This window comes from Etheostoma spectabile, chromosome 6, assembly GCF_008692095.1.
Source record: "Etheostoma spectabile isolate EspeVRDwgs_2016 chromosome 6, UIUC_Espe_1.0, whole genome shotgun sequence".
NCBI classification, from domain to species: Eukaryota; Metazoa; Chordata; class Actinopteri; order Perciformes; family Percidae; genus Etheostoma; species Etheostoma spectabile.
The window spans coordinates 6,887,980-6,904,487 of NC_045738.1; the positions used below are offsets into that span (position 1 = coordinate 6,887,980).

Consider the following 16,508-nt stretch of genomic DNA (forward strand, 5'->3'; position numbering starts at 1 on the left):
ACTTTATGTGTATTCACTGTGCTACTCCCAAACCATGCCCCCTCTCCCTTCTTCCTTACAGTGCAGATGTTTAGTAAGAAGGGGGGGTAACTTTGAGAGGGCTTCTGTTGAGTACAGAGACCCTTCTCAGATCCTTTACTGCCAGTAAAAGAAAAAAAAATAGGTATACAAATATATTCAGCAGAAAAAGCTAAATCAAACCAGTACTACAAACTGAATCACTCTATTTGGAAAGACATAAAAGATCAACAACAACACAACATTCTTTTGCCATGTTGAGTTCTATTTCAAATAATTATCTCAACATCTATGCATCTAGTTAATGCTATAACCAATTATACACATACAAAAGCATTTGTTGAGATTTTTATTTGAACACTAGTAGCTGTATTGGACATCAATGATTAATGGTTACATTGAGTGTAGTAAACTTTAAAATAAAACTGTGGTGGAGTCAGTCATCCACCTACAGTCTGAAAAGCAATGTCTCAGTACGTATGGATGTTCTTACAATGTACTTTTATGACTCTGGTTATAATCTGTAAAAAAAAAAAAAGAGTTACTATAACTGACGAGTAACTGAGTACACTTGACTAAACTGAAAAGCAAAGTAAGATTAAATAGATGTGTCTGTTTTACTGTGTGCAGCCATCTATCTTGTACTCATCTGTGAACACATTAAACACTTTGCAGGCAGTGATATGTGCAGATTTTTTACATTCCTCCTCGGAAGGCTTTCTTTCAACCCAAGTGTTAGACTCCAACAGATACTGCATCCTATCAAAAGAGGGAGTGAACAGAATGTGAATCAATGATTGTAAAATTGTACGTCCATCAACAATATAGATTTTACCTACTTTCCATTTGAGTCAGTTGTTGAGCCATCTTTGCCCATGATGAGATACTGTCTTCCCAGGTCTAATTGTCCTTTACACTGACGCCTCTTTGCAAACACTCGAACAGAATTCTCAGTCAGAATGTTATCTCCATCTGGTAGACGGATGATACGTGATTATTATTTATAATAGGTCCTTCAACCATAAACATTTAGAGGTCAGTGTTACAGCATCTGCTGGTTGTGCTCACAGTTTACTTACGTGATCTGAGTACCTCGTTTACATTGATTTTGTACAGCTCAAAGTTACTCTTCATGGAAACATTGAGGACTTCACCAATATATGCTGAAATAAAAAACCAAAAAAACATTTAACAACTATTCATCTTAACCGTTCTATTGCATATTTTCGGTTTTATTGTCACTATATGAAAGAATAGATTGTTTATAGTCAACTTGTTAGATACTTTACACCATAATGGTTTGGATGTAGTACTGACCATAATCTACTATAGGGAAGAAACAAGCATGTTCTAAACGGGCTTCTTTTGTGATCCCTCCTCGTTGGATCCCTCTTTGGAATGTATTTTGTATTTTATGACAGGGTCCTAAAAAAAAGATGATCATAATGCAATTTTAACACAAATCTGAAGTGTAAAGCTTCAATTATTCATGGGTGTTTGTCAGTATGGGTCTTAAAGTAATGGCCTACTTTCGGCACATTGGCACACATCCTCTGAACACAGTTTGGAGACCATCTTGCTCCTTTGGGGTGCGGAGTAGAATACAGTACACTTTCTGCCTGCAAGAAAAGCACAAATAGTTAATGAATTCCTGGTCAATTAAATATGTCCCTTCTATCGTAAAAAAAAGAAATATAATAATAAAAAAAGCTTACTTGGTTCATAATAGTCATAGAACACAGCTGGAGCAGGCTGCAGAAGGCCAATTGGTATGTTCTGTTTGGCATCGAAACTAATACATTCCTCTGATTCAAAGAGCTAGAGTGAGAGAATAAATTAAGTAAGTACTGGACATGTAACATTTTTGTAAATATAAAAAGATTTGAGCCTCACCTTATCAAAGTAGAGCAGCACTCTTCCATAGGAGACCTCATAATGGGAAATGTATCGTTCAGGTAGCTCTTTTAGCTGCGAGGAGACAAGGATTGAAGCTTTTGCTACTATATTTGGATTCCTTTTTATGATGTTCTTGATGTTATGAATATGAAGGCTACCAGGAATTAATAGTAAATAACAGGAATAGAATGAAAATATAGGGGTCATAGAAGAAAACCATATATAAGCAGACATAAATGTAAACACATAGAAAATAAATACATCAATTAATCAATCAATCAATTCTGAAGACAAAGCCCTTTGTTTACAGACAGACAACTTTCTTTAATTTGTCAAATACATACTATGTGAGTTAGCTAGCATGCGGGCTGTGTGCAAAGTCAAACTAAGGGTTTAAAGTTAACTTTATAATTTTAAAAATAATTAATTTCCTTTCTTCTATATAATTTATAAGAAATGTTTTACAATAAATAAATAAATAAAGAAATGGAAATTGGGTAATTAAAACTCTTCAATCAAATAATCAAATAATCGATGTATCGACCGGACCATAATCGATTATTTCTGTTTACAATTTATTGTAGGCCTAACAATATCTCTGTTTACATATTCTGTCATGTTTTGCACATTAAGAAGGTGCCAAGTGCTGTATTTTTATTTGTCCTTTCATTTTGTATTAGAGCACTGCAGTATATTTAGTTTTTGAAGCTGAAGAAGCTATGAATTAAATATCCTCCATGGCTTTAATAACAAAATGTATTTGTCGCTTTGTGATGCATTGTGATATTGAATTGCTGACATGATAATCGTTATCGAAGCGGGAGATCAGTGAAGATTCACACCTTTAATGCAGAAGTTTGAAACTTTACCATTGCTTTTAATATGTATTTCCCCCAAAATAAGTTCACTATTAAAAGGTAAAATTTTTATATTCAAATTATGTAACATTCCCCAAATTCTGTCGAAATAGTCTTTGCTGTTTCCAAGGTAACAATTCGTAGTTAACTTGTCACATTTTTATGTATACATGCTTGTACTTTTGAAATTCTATCAAACAAACAACTATTTTTGGACACAGTAGCTTACCCTTTCCACTAATTAAACCTGACTTAATGTCCACCTGAGCTCAATCACCTCACCTCATGTCTATTGAAAAAAAGAGAACATGACCTGATGCGCCAGAAATAGCCTCCTACTTTGTGCTGAAGATGACCATGATCAAGAGGACGAAGAGAGAGCTACAAACCCTGTCCAGGTCCTTAGTTTCAGCCTCAAATCCACTTAGAAGAGTAATGTCAGCAACGGCCATTCCTGTGAGATTGCTGTTCAGGCTATGACTGCACACAGGAAAACAATGAGTCATATAACTTGTGACTTTTTTTGTCAAAGCTCATTGTCTCATGAATACTTATTAAGAGCAAATGTGATTTGAATCTCATTCAACTAACCTGACACAGATTTTGTAGGTGACAGCCTTGTCTAAATTTAAGTTGTTATCAAGATCTCTCCTGTTCCGGGTGCGAGCATCAAACCACTCAATCGCTGATCGTGGCACTCGCACCTCCTTCTCCGCCACCTCCTCATTGTTATCGTAGTCATCGTAGTATTCATAATTTTCTATGACCTTAGCTAGGGAGACGGAGGTAAATGTAACTGTAGCTTTTATAAGCAATAAATGTGATATTTTGTTATCAGTGACAAAAGCTCACCAGTGTACTTCACTTTCCCCTCCACTGTGACGCTGATAGACACTTTGTCACAATCGTCCTTGGGGTCCAGTAGATAGTAAGATTTTACAATCTGGGGAAAAGATTGGTGATTTACTGTAAATTGTGGATCTTTTTCAAGTTATTAACAGACATTAATCAAACTTACCTTGAGCTTGGTATTGCCTTCTCCTGTTAGCTGCACATTAATGTTGTTCCCTGAAAATTTCTGTTAAAAAAGATGCAAAAAATGCCAAGTCTTCAAAGAATGATGTTAAATATTAATGTGTGAATTTAAGTGTAATATTGACAATGCTCTACGATACCTTGAGATTTGTTTCCACCTTCTCGTTATTTGTCAGTGCAAGCTTTACAATGTCAGTCTTTCCTTGGACTGTGAACTCCGCTATTAGATTTGTTTCGGGACTGACTGACCTCTTTAGCTCATACTCAGCAAGGGCTTCCAATGCCACGACAGTATCCTGGGCACGGTAATAAAACAATAACGTGTAACATCTCTGCTCTGATGGTTAATCTGTACTATATTGTATGATGTGGGACCAGAGCAATACAGAGACTGTGTCCAAAGACAGGGATTCTTCAATTCAAACAATTCTCAATGTAGCTTTTAATCACCTGTGTTGATTTGAAGCCTCCAGCATAGTTTTCTTGGGTGATTAACCAGCAGGCTATTTTGTCTGCCCACTCGGTATACCCAAGTTCTACTGCAGCTAGGAGGGCATAGGCTGTAGTCTCTACTGTGATAGCATCTGCATTAGCTTGATTATGTGGGCTGGCATCAACTGTCCACAGATAACAGCCATTAATCCCTGATAATTAAAAATTGACAGTAAGTAAAAAAACAAACAATATTGTGACACAAATTTCTGCCTCATACTATATACACCATAGAATTCATAAGATATACGATTCACTGTGTATATTCATATATATATATATATATATATATATATATATATATTGAATTAACCTTGAATATATTGAATGAAGGTTTGAATATATTCAAAATATTCAGACTTTCATTCAAAATATTCAGACTTTCATCCAAATATATATATATATAAAAACTTGATATGATAGATATACTGTACGTGCATGTAATACACACATACATGATTGGACTTGCCTTCAGTAGCCAGTGCTTTAAGTTTTGTCCAGACAGATGAATGATCTGTTCCCTGTGGCAGACAAACTGCGAGGCAGTAAGCTGTGATGGCAACAGTGTAGGGATGCTGAAGCTCCTCAAGGTGAGAGAGGAGATATGTTGTTGATCTTGAAATTCTTGTTTCCTGGTAGAAAATAGCATGGAGGAGTCGTTTTGTATCTTCTTTGCAAATTATGCATTGACCACAGTGTATTAAAGTGCATTAAATGTAAAATAAACTGTAATGAGGCTAAGAGTCAACAGCCACGCTAGAAGCTCTATGAGGTTGTACTAAGAACAGCAGTGCTTTGAGATAAATGTTCACATCAGCATGCTACCATGCTTACAATGCTAACATGCAAATGTATAGCAGGTAAATCTTAACTTAATGTTGGTGTTAAAGGAAGAGTCAGGTATCCAAAATCATTAGGACACATAGTCTGTGACCCAATAATGTCCACAAAATGTAGTTGAAATCCCTTTAGTTAATGTTGAGAGATTTTACTAGACAGGTTTAAATTTTGACCTGCTGATGGCACTAGAGGAAAAGTCAGCAGATCACCAAAGTCTTTAGAATAAATCTTCTGGGCATAATGAATGTGTGTACAAATTGCATAACAATCTGATTATTAATTGTTTTCACAGTCATTTCAGCCTGGACCAAAGTGTTTAGCTAGACAACGTTGCCACCAATATCGTGGCTAAAACCCAAAAGTGTTTCTATTATCTCACCGCATTATTTTTTAATTCAGTGTCCAGGAATTGAAGGGACCGGTTCAGTGCGAGAGTTATGAAAGCCGTCATGGATGCTTCTTGGTCTTTGCCTTTCTACATTAAACAAACATATACAATGATACATTTAAATCATTGCTACTGAGTTTGTTACATCTAATACATCTGCATCTAATATTGTTCACATAATTATATGCATGTTCCAACAGGTATGAATAGAAGTTACCAGAACTCTTCTGCGTAGCACTCGTTGTGGGTCACCGAATGACCCATCACTGTTTTGTACTGAGAGCAAATAACTGACTGAATGCCTAATTTCGTCTTCTGGTACAACCCAACCTTTCCAATCTTTCTTTTCAAAAGTCATTGTCTGACGCTGTGCCACCAACGATAGCACTTTTACTATAAGGGCAGTCACCCTGGGGAGAAGAAAAGTAAGGGAGAAGAGTGGATATAAAAAGGGTTATGATTTGTGATGTGTGAGATGTTGGAAGTAATGACCTTAAATCAAAAATGAATGAGGCAGTAGAAATCAAATACTCACCAATTACTTGATGGCGATGTAGGAAATGTTCTATAAGATCCATCATCTTTATTCTTGAAATCTAAAATCCTCACATAACCTGACAAACAAATTGTTGACTTTGTTAAAAACAAACATATGTGTAGCCTTGTTATTTACCTGTAGAGGAGGCAACCATAGAAATAGAATGAGAGTAGAATGGACATTCCCATTCAAATCAACATAGCATGATGGTCAGAGTGGCGGCCATTTTTCTGTGTACCGTTGCCATTGCAAAGAACTGTGACCGTTGTGTAGCATGCTAAGACCCTGATCATAAAGTGTGTTCTAGCAGCCAGAGGTGGCTTTTAGTAATTGTTTTCAATGAAAGTGAAGCGTTTTGCTCACTGCTTTTGCATTTATAAGTGCCTCTGGGTTTTCCCTTATTTTACCTTTTACTTTTACCCTTGTGAACTTAACTTAATGTTTATCCTTCACTGATACTGTGTTACTTCCTGACATGAGCCAAAAAGTAATTCATTTGACAGCTTGTCTATATATTTTTGTGAATCCAGTTTTCTTTTTACTGCATTAGCTACCATTTTTACCATACCTTTGGTCCAGCTCCTGTTTATCTCACAGTTTTCACAGCTTCCTAACTAATTCCAGTAAAAACTTCAAAGACCTATTTTTTGTCTTAAGAATATTGCTTCAACATGCCTTAGGCCGCAACAAGACAGACTGGATTTGAAGATTTTTGTTAAAGATGCCCCGATCAGATTGGTTGTGTCTTTTGTTATTCTTTCTAAGCAACAGTTGAATTATTTAGCCAGCCGTTATTTTGCTGATAAGTTAAATGACGTTTGACCTTTTTTTTTTCCTCTGAGTTAAAGGTTTTTAAACTCGAGTTCAGGGCATTCCTCCAAAAAAGTGAGGTGGTCAGAAATGCAAAAGCAGCAAGCAAAATACAAAAAAACACCCCATGCTGCTAAAACAAGCTCTGTCTGATCAGGGCTTTATTTTTTACTTTTAACAGGTTTGCTTTGAAATTTTAATTTCTCCATTTTTGGTATGTATTTACAGTATGTAGGCAACTTCTTTCTTAACTTTATTATATTGTATTTATCTTGTGTACACAAGACGCTTGCCGTGTTATCACCACTTGGCGTGTTATCGCAAGAAGAAAGCGACGTTTGGGTTTAGGAAAAGAAGAATCGGTTAAGTTTAGGAAAAGAAGAATGGGGTTGGCTTTAATTAAAAAAAAAACGACTGTTGAGTTTAGGATATGTGACTTGAAACACGGGACACAAAGGAAACGAACCCCGGTATCCTGCGTCAAAGTCCTGTGTTTTACCCATACACCACCCCGACCAACTTCCCTATGCGGATTTTCACCCTTACGTACATACTACTCACTACGGCGTAAATTCACACGCAATCGCAAGGTAATGCAAGTCAATGGAGGCCAAACAGGATTGATAAACACGCTAAAAACCGAGTATGCAACTTGATATCACACCAATAATGGATATCCACAGCAAATTCATTGGCAATTTCGCCAGTAGTTGTGGCCCAGTTGTGGCCCAGTTTGACAAAAACTGATGGGCTAACAACACTATCTTTAGGCCTGGCAAATGGGTAGGAGGAGAAATTAAAATAACCTCTGAATATTGGCATACGTTTGTCACAGAAAAAGAATAGTACATACATAATAGAGACATTATTCCATTTACTGTATAATGTACTGTATTTACTGTAATATATTCCTACCTTCTTTGATTTTATCAAGAGTATCATCTCTGGTACCAGCCGGCAGGTCAAACCATTGCTCACTTAGGTCGAGGTAGCGGAGGGCTGAAGCTGTAGGGGCCAGTCGTACTGTTGTCTGTTCTAAACATCCGTATGGCAATTCAATCAGGCTAGCAACCTTTTCTGGAGAAAGAAGGTCCTTTGCATGTGAACTGCCAAATCCATCCCCTGCCAGATAAGAACATTTAAAGGGTAAGACTCTGTCACTCACAAAAGTCTGTTGTATGTCTGTCTCTAACAGCACTACCTTCCACTGAAACGAAAATATTTGAGCTGGAGTCGGGGACTGTGTCATCTGGTAAAGATCCATCAATAATCATATTTTTAGTGGTCTTTCCTACCAAGATAGAAATAAGTAAGTCTGTTAAAAAATGTAAATAAATTGAAGAATAAAGTTAGTGTCATTAAGAATTACAGAAACAACTCACCATCAAATTTCAGCACTAGCGTGTGTTCTGCTCTTTTTTCTACTCCTTCTGTCTACAACAAAGAAGAGAGCTGATTATTGTTTGTCCCTTGCCTAACACATGAAAATATGCAAGTGGAAAACACATTTCAGTTTACATTAATAGCACATAAATATGCTCATTAGTTCATATTTTAATACAAACTCATGATCTATTAATTCACATTAACCAACCATTTATTTTCCAATGAGCAGTATGAGCATAAATAGCTCCCAAGCAGTATTGTTTTTGAAATTAAAGTTAAAATGTCCAGAGGTTATGAGAAAATGCTAGTATGCCACATACGCAGAGGGTCAACAAAGGAAGTCATTTTATAGAGGTTTTAATCCAATATGACTTCCAATATGTCATACGTTTTTCCATATTTATTTAGTAAGGTATGCGGCTATTATACAATGATTGTTTAGTAAAGAGATCAAATAATGTCTTTGTCACTCACCAACACATTCAAAGTCTTTTCAATTGCATCGATTCCCATCTCATTCTCCATATCATAAAGACGTATTTTGATAGGTATTGAGCCGGTAACCATGGGGACAGCAGAGAAGGAAACAAACTGGGAAGACTCTGGCTTCACAGTAATGTTCACAAACGCTGCAGTGGTGGCTGAGCCAGGGGAACAAAGTCCTTCAGTTTGTTCCATATGAACTGCCACCTATAAAAATGCAGATGTCCAGTCAGAAAAATGTCATTAAGAATTGAATTTCAACTTGTATTGTTGTTGTTCTTAGCTGATATCTACCTGTAGTTCGACATCGCCATAGTTGTAGATAACAGGTGAAATAGAGATTTGCTCATATTTCTTCACTGAGTAAGGCAGTCTCAGAGACACAAATGCCGTCTTTACTGCTCTGACCTCAGACGGTTTAACTACACAGAGACCTGAATGAAAATAATTGCAGTTATTCATGAGAAGCTCCTCAGTCAGATATCTAACATGTACAGTATTTGTAAAGTGGGAAGCTGTTATTTACCAGTGGCTGCAGATAAAGTGACGACCTGAATCTCCCACGTGGTGATGGAATCAGGGAGAGTCAAAACATACCTGAGGAGTTTCAGTTAAGATGAAATAAAGAGTGTGGTCTAACTAAAATGTGTCCGACAAATGCTTTTTCTACCTTGTTTACTGTAGAATTAAGGTGATGCATTTATTAAGATTAACTTACAATGAACATTTGAAAATGCTATAATTCTCACATTGACATCACAAGCAACAAACATTAACACTTGCAAAGATGTAAACAAAATTAAAGCAGCAAGCAGTGATGAACGGGCCCTTGCACCTTCCTGTGCGTCGGGGGTCCTGGTCGAGATCAACTTTATTTCCTGCATTGAGTGTGTGGCATTGGAAAATGATATTTTGCAAATTTTGTATTACATCCTATGTCTATAAGTGTCTACGACAAACGGTTCCTGAGTTATGAAAGGGGGGGATGCCTAAAGAAGATGGGATTGGACAATATAAATTTGAGGTTTAACAACTTCTGAGGCATGGGCAAATATGTTGAGTTGCCAAGCACCTAAAGGCCCTTAAAAAGTGATTAATTTAAGAAAATAATAATAATAAACATCAATTTCACTAGGGCCTTTGCCAACCTCTAGTCGGTGCTCTGGCCCCGTCTATGGGTTAGCAAAGGTTTTAACGGCTACAACTGGACACTGTATTTCACTGGAAAAAAATATTCTACATAAATAGTATATGATATTGCCACCTCTTACCTTCCTTTGCCATCTACATCAAATTCTGTGAATGCAAAGCTTGGGGGGAAATATCGTCGAATAAACTGAGCAGCAGTGTCCAAGAAGAACTCTTCAATGTCAGCTGTGCTTGCAGCTAAAAATTAGAAAATGAAAGGTTTGTGATTAAACTTAGTGATAACAGTTATTAAATTCCATCTACGTAAGTTTGTAAAGTGTTATATGACCATAAAATCTCACTCCTGCCAAGTCCTTTCTGGGCGTCCTCTTGTATCTTTTTTTGTCTCAGATACTCTCCTTCAAGGCAGCATTTTAAAAAGGCGTCTGCACAAGCAGGATTTGCTTCCACCAGAGAGACTCTCTTCGCTCTTTCAAGACATGTTCGTCTCATAGGGATGAGAGAAAACCCCCGAACACAACAGTCTTGTAACTTTTCATCGGAAAAGTTGGATTCTAAAGTGGCAATAAAATAATGAGAAAAGCAAACATTTTCATAGCATATTCTTACCATAGGTATTTAACATGATCTCAGAGCAGAGTTGTAATGCCAGAATGGTGTCTTACTTAAAGTCATCATTTCTTGTTGAAGATCCACTGAGCGTCTCTGTCGTACAGATTGTAAATTACAGCCAAAACCTAGTAAAACAAGTTATATAAAAGCATTAAACCTCAGCCTAAGTAATTGGATAGTTGCTTAAAAAGATAATTTCTGCTTTAATGGTTTTAATCTCTGCCTTTTTCTCCATGTCAAGCACACGGGAGCCAACCAAATAGATCTCCTGCCTCCTGTGATAGTATTGACTTGGTATTTATCTTGTTTTGGATAAAACCAAAATCATTGGCATGGCTAGCTACCAAAAGAAATATTTTTGTAATTTGTAACATTCAATTTTTTCTGTTCTTATTCAATACTTAAATGAAGAAAAAATGTATTATTGCCATACTTTTTTTCCACTCTGACTGGGAGTGAGATACAAAAGACAAGCCAGCCTCTGTTAGTACAGATGCAGAGTCAGATCCTCCACTGTATGAGCAACCAAGGTCATATGACTGCATAGAGGAAAACACCTAAAAAATGGAACAAGAGCTTATAATGCATTATAATATATAGGTTGAATGAAATAGCGTCTGTGTGTTGTAAGAGAGTCCGTTTATAAGGAGCGTGTGAAAGTTTTACCTGTTTGGCTGTGAGTTTGTTATCGGCATTGAGAGCGTAGATGGCTTTATCCACAGCCAGCAAAGCCACTCTGGCTTTCTGACCATGTAAATCAAACTCTAGCTTAGACTGTTTTCCAGGTACAAACGGTCCTTTTTGTTCTACCTAAATTAAAATTAAAATATTATAGAGGTTTTGAAAATGTCATTGTCCACGGTCAAAGTAAATTCAAATGTTCAGTAGTAACTAGAAACTAGGCTAAACAGCATTGCACATTTTATGTTGATAAAGAATGATAATTGGCATGCAACATAATAACACCCACCACAGCAGTGATTGCAGCTGTGAATTAGTTCATTCAAAGCCAAAGTTGATTTCATTAAGTCTACATTATTTTATCTACCAATCCCCTCCCTGCCTCATTTATTTAAAGAAATGTCCTACTACAGAACTAAGGCGACACTAGTGAAGTTGTGTTTTTCTTCTGTCACTGTGGAATCACTCTGCTCAGGCTGCACTCTTATCTGTTCTGTTTACTCACCTTGACCTTTATCTCACATTCGTCCCTGACATCTACCCACACCGAGTCAGCAATGATGTCACCCTTCTGGTTGTAGTAGTAGCCAATCAGACGGAACGTTGGCACCATATCAGGAGTTATCTGCAGGTTGTGCCTAACTGAAGTACCAAATCTGAGAGAATCCTTTTGTATTATGATCCCACGGCTTAAGACCTGCACCATAGTCAGTTTGAAAAGGTTATAAAAATAAAAAAAACGGTTGCTTTTCTTTGTCAAACAAATCATATTGCATTTACTCAGATATGCCTCACCATGTAGTATATAAACCCTTGTGTTGGCCCATTGATGGTGTTGTAATTCACAGTTAGTGACTCGCCCACAGAATACATCCTATTGGTCAAGCTGATGTACAGGTAGCTGCCACTCTGAGATGAAGCAGGTTGAATCACTTTGCTTTGCCGAAGGCCATCTGCCAACACCTAATGAAGTCAGGGTGTATACAGTTAAAGTGAACTAAATGACAATCCAGTGCCTTATTACTTTGATAACATCTTTAAATTGTTAATTGTTTAGGAATACCAACTTTAACAGTAATCGGAGCCCCATTGGGAACGTTAAAGACAGGATTCACTGCCCCCTCCTGGTCAGTGGTGCCTTGCCAAGATTCCTCTGAAAATGGTGATACATCAATCTTTACTGGCACACCAGCTGCTGGGGAGCCATCTGGAAGCCGCACAGCAACCTATAATACAAACTAAATATTTGACATACAAATTCATTACAGTCATGTGCATAGATGTGTACACATTTGTTTGTTTCAGTCATACCACCACATCTAGTGGAAATCCAGGAAGAAAATATGACCGGGTTCGAGAGAAATCCAAGGTGTATTTGTGAGAGATGATAGGAAGGTAAACTTCTGCCTCTTGAATTTCCCCACCTGGGCAATAAAATACAGATATCAGATGCATGAAATTCACAATACTTAAAATATCTTCTTACATCTCTCAAATATAATAAAAAATCTTTCAATTTTGAGATGAATTATTCTTCTTGTAGTAGTAGTACTAGAGTTGTAGAAGCAGTCATACAATTGTTGTTATTGTTATTCTCAGAATATATTCATATATTATGTATGTATATATATACTGTATATATAATATAAGATATTCAATCTCGTTGCACAAGTACTGCACTTGTGTAAAATGACAACAAAGGCATTCTCTACTCTAATATAAAAACAGATGGGTGCTGTCAAGGACTTTTGATCTGTTAGTTATCCTAAGCAATTTCATTGATTATTGAATTGGTTTTGCTGTAGTTTTGGCATACATTCCATAAAATATAGGATTGTAATTTTTTTTAACCTGATAACTCTATTTACCTACTCTCTGTTCATAAGACACATGAAAAGTACAATAAGTTGTCAAAGAGTCTAACTGCTCACAAAATCCAAAGACATCGCTGTACCCTGGAGTTGCATAACAGGAAACAGTAACTAGCCGTTTGGCCATTTAACACCAAACATTGATAAACATACTTAAAATGCACAGCACATGCCACTGTCTATACAACAGCAACTATTTTACACATCATACAATATATTCTCTCTTTGAACCATGATAGTTTCTGTCTTTAACATTGGTATATGGTGTGACAGAGTGTCCTTTACTTTGTATGTTGGTGACAAATACTCTCAAATAGAGTTGCGCTCCACTTTGCTGTAATTCAGACAGGGTTTTGTTCTTCTGTTTTTGGAGCTGTTCATGTAAGTCTGCTATCTGAAGAGAAGCTGTTGCAATTCCGTCATTGACCTGCAAGAAATGCCATACATTATTGATGTTCAAGTACTGTAACACTTAAGTGATGCAATATGTTGCCAGATTAACTTTATATTTTTTTTCCTCACCGAACCAGTCAACTCCAGTCCTCTGATAAAGGAAGGCTTCATTTTTTTACCTGAGCCTTTTTCTACAAAGCCGAACTGGCAGTGGTAAGCCCCTTTAACTTTCTCCCCATGTGAATACCTAGAGAAAATGATTGTAAAAAAAAAAATGTGATGAATGTAATGTTAGAAAAGTCTGAAAATGTAATGCTAGGGGACAAGCGGTCTAAATAGTATAACATTAACTTGTATTGCTAAATATAACATTTGAAAGGGGTCACTTAATGACACATATTTACCCAGATATGTAGCTCTACAGAGCTTTTTAGCCTATTTTAGCTTATTTTGGGGTGTTATAAGCCAGTTGTTGAGTGTGTATGTTGTGTTAGTGGGTATTTTAAGTTAAAGAGGGAGTTTCAGAAGTCTACACCTACAGATGCCCTTAAAGGGTTTGGCTTTGGGGGTTTTTCAGGCATTGTTGGCCAAAACCTTATTTTATCTATTACCTCTCAGGTTGGCTAACGCTAGTTTAATGTTGGCCGTAACCTTGGCTGCAATGTCACAAGGCAATAATTTTGCTGTTTTGGATTGCTAAAAAAGATTAATGCAGTTTTAAAAGGAAAAACCTGGCATTAAAGGAAATTAATGAGAAATCCATCAATACTTACTTTGCTAAGATGGTGAAGTCAAGCTGTTCAGCATTCAACAAAATATAGCTCTGCTTCATTGGGATGTTCACCTCAAAACTTGGTAAAACTAGAGAGTGTAAAAAGAAAAATGTTTTTCGAGAATGACAAAATATCAACAAATTTCAAAATAACTAAATAAAAGTAAAATACTTTTAAATTACGCTACCGAATTTTTGGACTTTGAACTCTCGGGAAGCAGCGTTTGCTTCATCGTCTTCATAGTGTGCTGTAACCTTCCATGTGCCCATTCTTCATAAACAAAACATACATGTGTTATTAAGGCATGTCAACGTTTCTTGTGCTGTTATGTTAGTTTATTGTAAATCTGTTTTAACATACTTTGAGACATCAGGAATGAAAAAGGATTCTTGGAGTATTCCTCCCTTTGTCGTCTTAAGGGATTTCATTACTCTGTTTCCAGCAGCATTCTGTTATAAAAGGATTAAAGCGTTAATCATGACACAAAACCATGAATATTATGTATTATTTCTAAAAACAATTATGTATATGTCACTCACAATTACTGATATGTGGATCGCTTCTTCGTGAGGCCTGAATGTGTGGTCAAGAGTGAATATTCTGTACCTCACTAGAAAAGAGATGATCAACAAATTTCTGTAAAAACATAGCGAGCCTATTTCCACACATTTCTTCACATTTGTTGTCTCTCCTTTAACCTTTCTGTGTGGGGTTGTAGATTGGCTGGTCAGTCTGAATGAAGATATAGCCCCTGTGTTGTGATACCATAACATGTGTTGTCTTCCTTCCACTGAAGGTGGGGCTCTCTGCCACCAGCGCAAGGGTTGGGCGTTTATTGTTTGAAGTCACCGTCGACATAAGGTTCCTGTCTATCTGTAAATGTGAGAAAAAAAACAACACTTTAGATTACTGACATTTCAGTCCTGTCTACATTTGTTGCTTTTTGTGTGAATGTCAAAGTTTCTCATACCATGAGCTCAACTGTTTTGATCTCCCCTTCCGCAGTACACTGAACAGTTTTTTTCTCAGACACATCAGTGCTGGAAATCTCATGCCGCAGGTAGATAGTAACAGGATTATTAAGATGAGACTTTCCCATCTGGACAAACACTTTCTCATTAACACCCACATGAAACACTCTGGGGGCTGTGATGAAGAATCTGGTTGAAAAAAAAAGAACTTTCTGTAGCTTTCATCGCTATGTTTTGCATTCATGGACTTCTATGCCTTTAGAGAAACATCTACCAATGCTGCATATTTTGTCTTACATTATAACAAAATGACTTAATTATCCTTACAGTATTGTTAAACAAAAGGGTTGTCATTAAATTACATTATTGCATAATATAGATTCATGCAGCTATGTCTACATTTACCCATTGTCCGTTGAAGAGGCTGATTCCACTGTCAAGATCAGGAACAGTATTGAAAAGATGTAGCACCCCATTGTACAGCTTCTATTTCGTTTTCCTGCTCTGACACATGCTTTTGATTAACTCTGGTTTTGTTATTCATCCACCCCTGTATTTCTCAATCGTCCAGAAATGCCCTCCCACAGTTTTTTTTTTCTTCAAAGATAATTTAAAAAGAAGTATCATTCCTCAGGGAAAATGTGTTGTGCCCAGATCTAAACCGATGTAAAATATGAGGCTACAACACAGAAAAGATCATAGTGAACTGACAGATACATTTCAGAGTACAAAATTATTTTTTAATACAATTCAGTTTTATAACTGCTTGGCTTGCAGCATGGACAGTGTTTGTTTCTGTTTCACAATGTGTATCCATTCCCTCATTGGTCAGCAAGTCAGCCAAATTCCCCCCCAAATCATGTGATTTACAAGAAATCAAGTTTGAGTTTTTTTCATTTGGGATGGAGTGAGCACTGTTTACTGGTTCAGGAATGTTTTGCAAAGTAGAGTTATCTGTGTACTCCCTAACTACAACAATTAAAACATACAACATAAAGCTTCTTATTTAACATAATAACTGGCCCTGTGCAGTTTACTTGTAACTTTACAATCATTTTTATGTGTGTTTTCATTAGTGAACATACGCTTCATAGAATTTACAAGGCTGCCAAACTGTGTTCTGATCTGGTAAAATGGAATTGTTTAAGAAACACAAACACACACACAGACACACACAAAAAACACACACACACACACACACACACACACACACAAACACATACACACAGACTAATATCAGATTTTGAATCAGTTATATAAACATATTCAGAGACAAGGTAACTTTATTTTTTTTCTACATGAACAGGTTGATGTA

General features: G+C 36.6%; 1 protein-coding gene across 1 annotated transcript; it reads right to left on the reverse strand.

Annotated features, from left to right (window-relative positions):
* Positions 1-351: 351 nt before the first annotated feature.
* Positions 352-15,872, reverse strand: c4b (complement C4B (Chido/Rodgers blood group)). Its single transcript, XM_032518290.1, has 41 exons — positions 15,599-15,872; positions 15,193-15,382; positions 14,921-15,095; positions 14,762-14,832; positions 14,583-14,671; positions 14,410-14,492; positions 14,223-14,310; positions 13,579-13,696; positions 13,342-13,483; positions 12,497-12,609; positions 12,253-12,411; positions 11,981-12,148; positions 11,691-11,882; positions 11,171-11,314; positions 10,938-11,061; positions 10,558-10,629; positions 10,234-10,446; positions 10,015-10,129; positions 9,270-9,340; positions 9,038-9,177; positions 8,735-8,950; positions 8,257-8,308; positions 8,076-8,165; positions 7,790-7,996; positions 6,062-6,140; positions 5,744-5,936; positions 5,518-5,613; positions 4,768-4,930; positions 4,257-4,450; positions 3,947-4,102; positions 3,790-3,849; positions 3,624-3,714; positions 3,363-3,543; positions 3,161-3,251; positions 1,912-1,986; positions 1,734-1,836; positions 1,548-1,637; positions 1,336-1,443; positions 1,098-1,181; positions 858-990; positions 352-777 (listed from the first exon to the last, which is right to left on the reverse strand). The coding sequence occupies exons 1-41, from the start codon at positions 15,667-15,669 to the stop codon at positions 636-638; spliced, it is 5,142 nt and encodes a 1,713-aa protein (XP_032374181.1). The 5' UTR covers positions 15,670-15,872; the 3' UTR covers positions 352-635.
* Between the last annotated feature and the right edge of the window lie 636 nt (positions 15,873-16,508).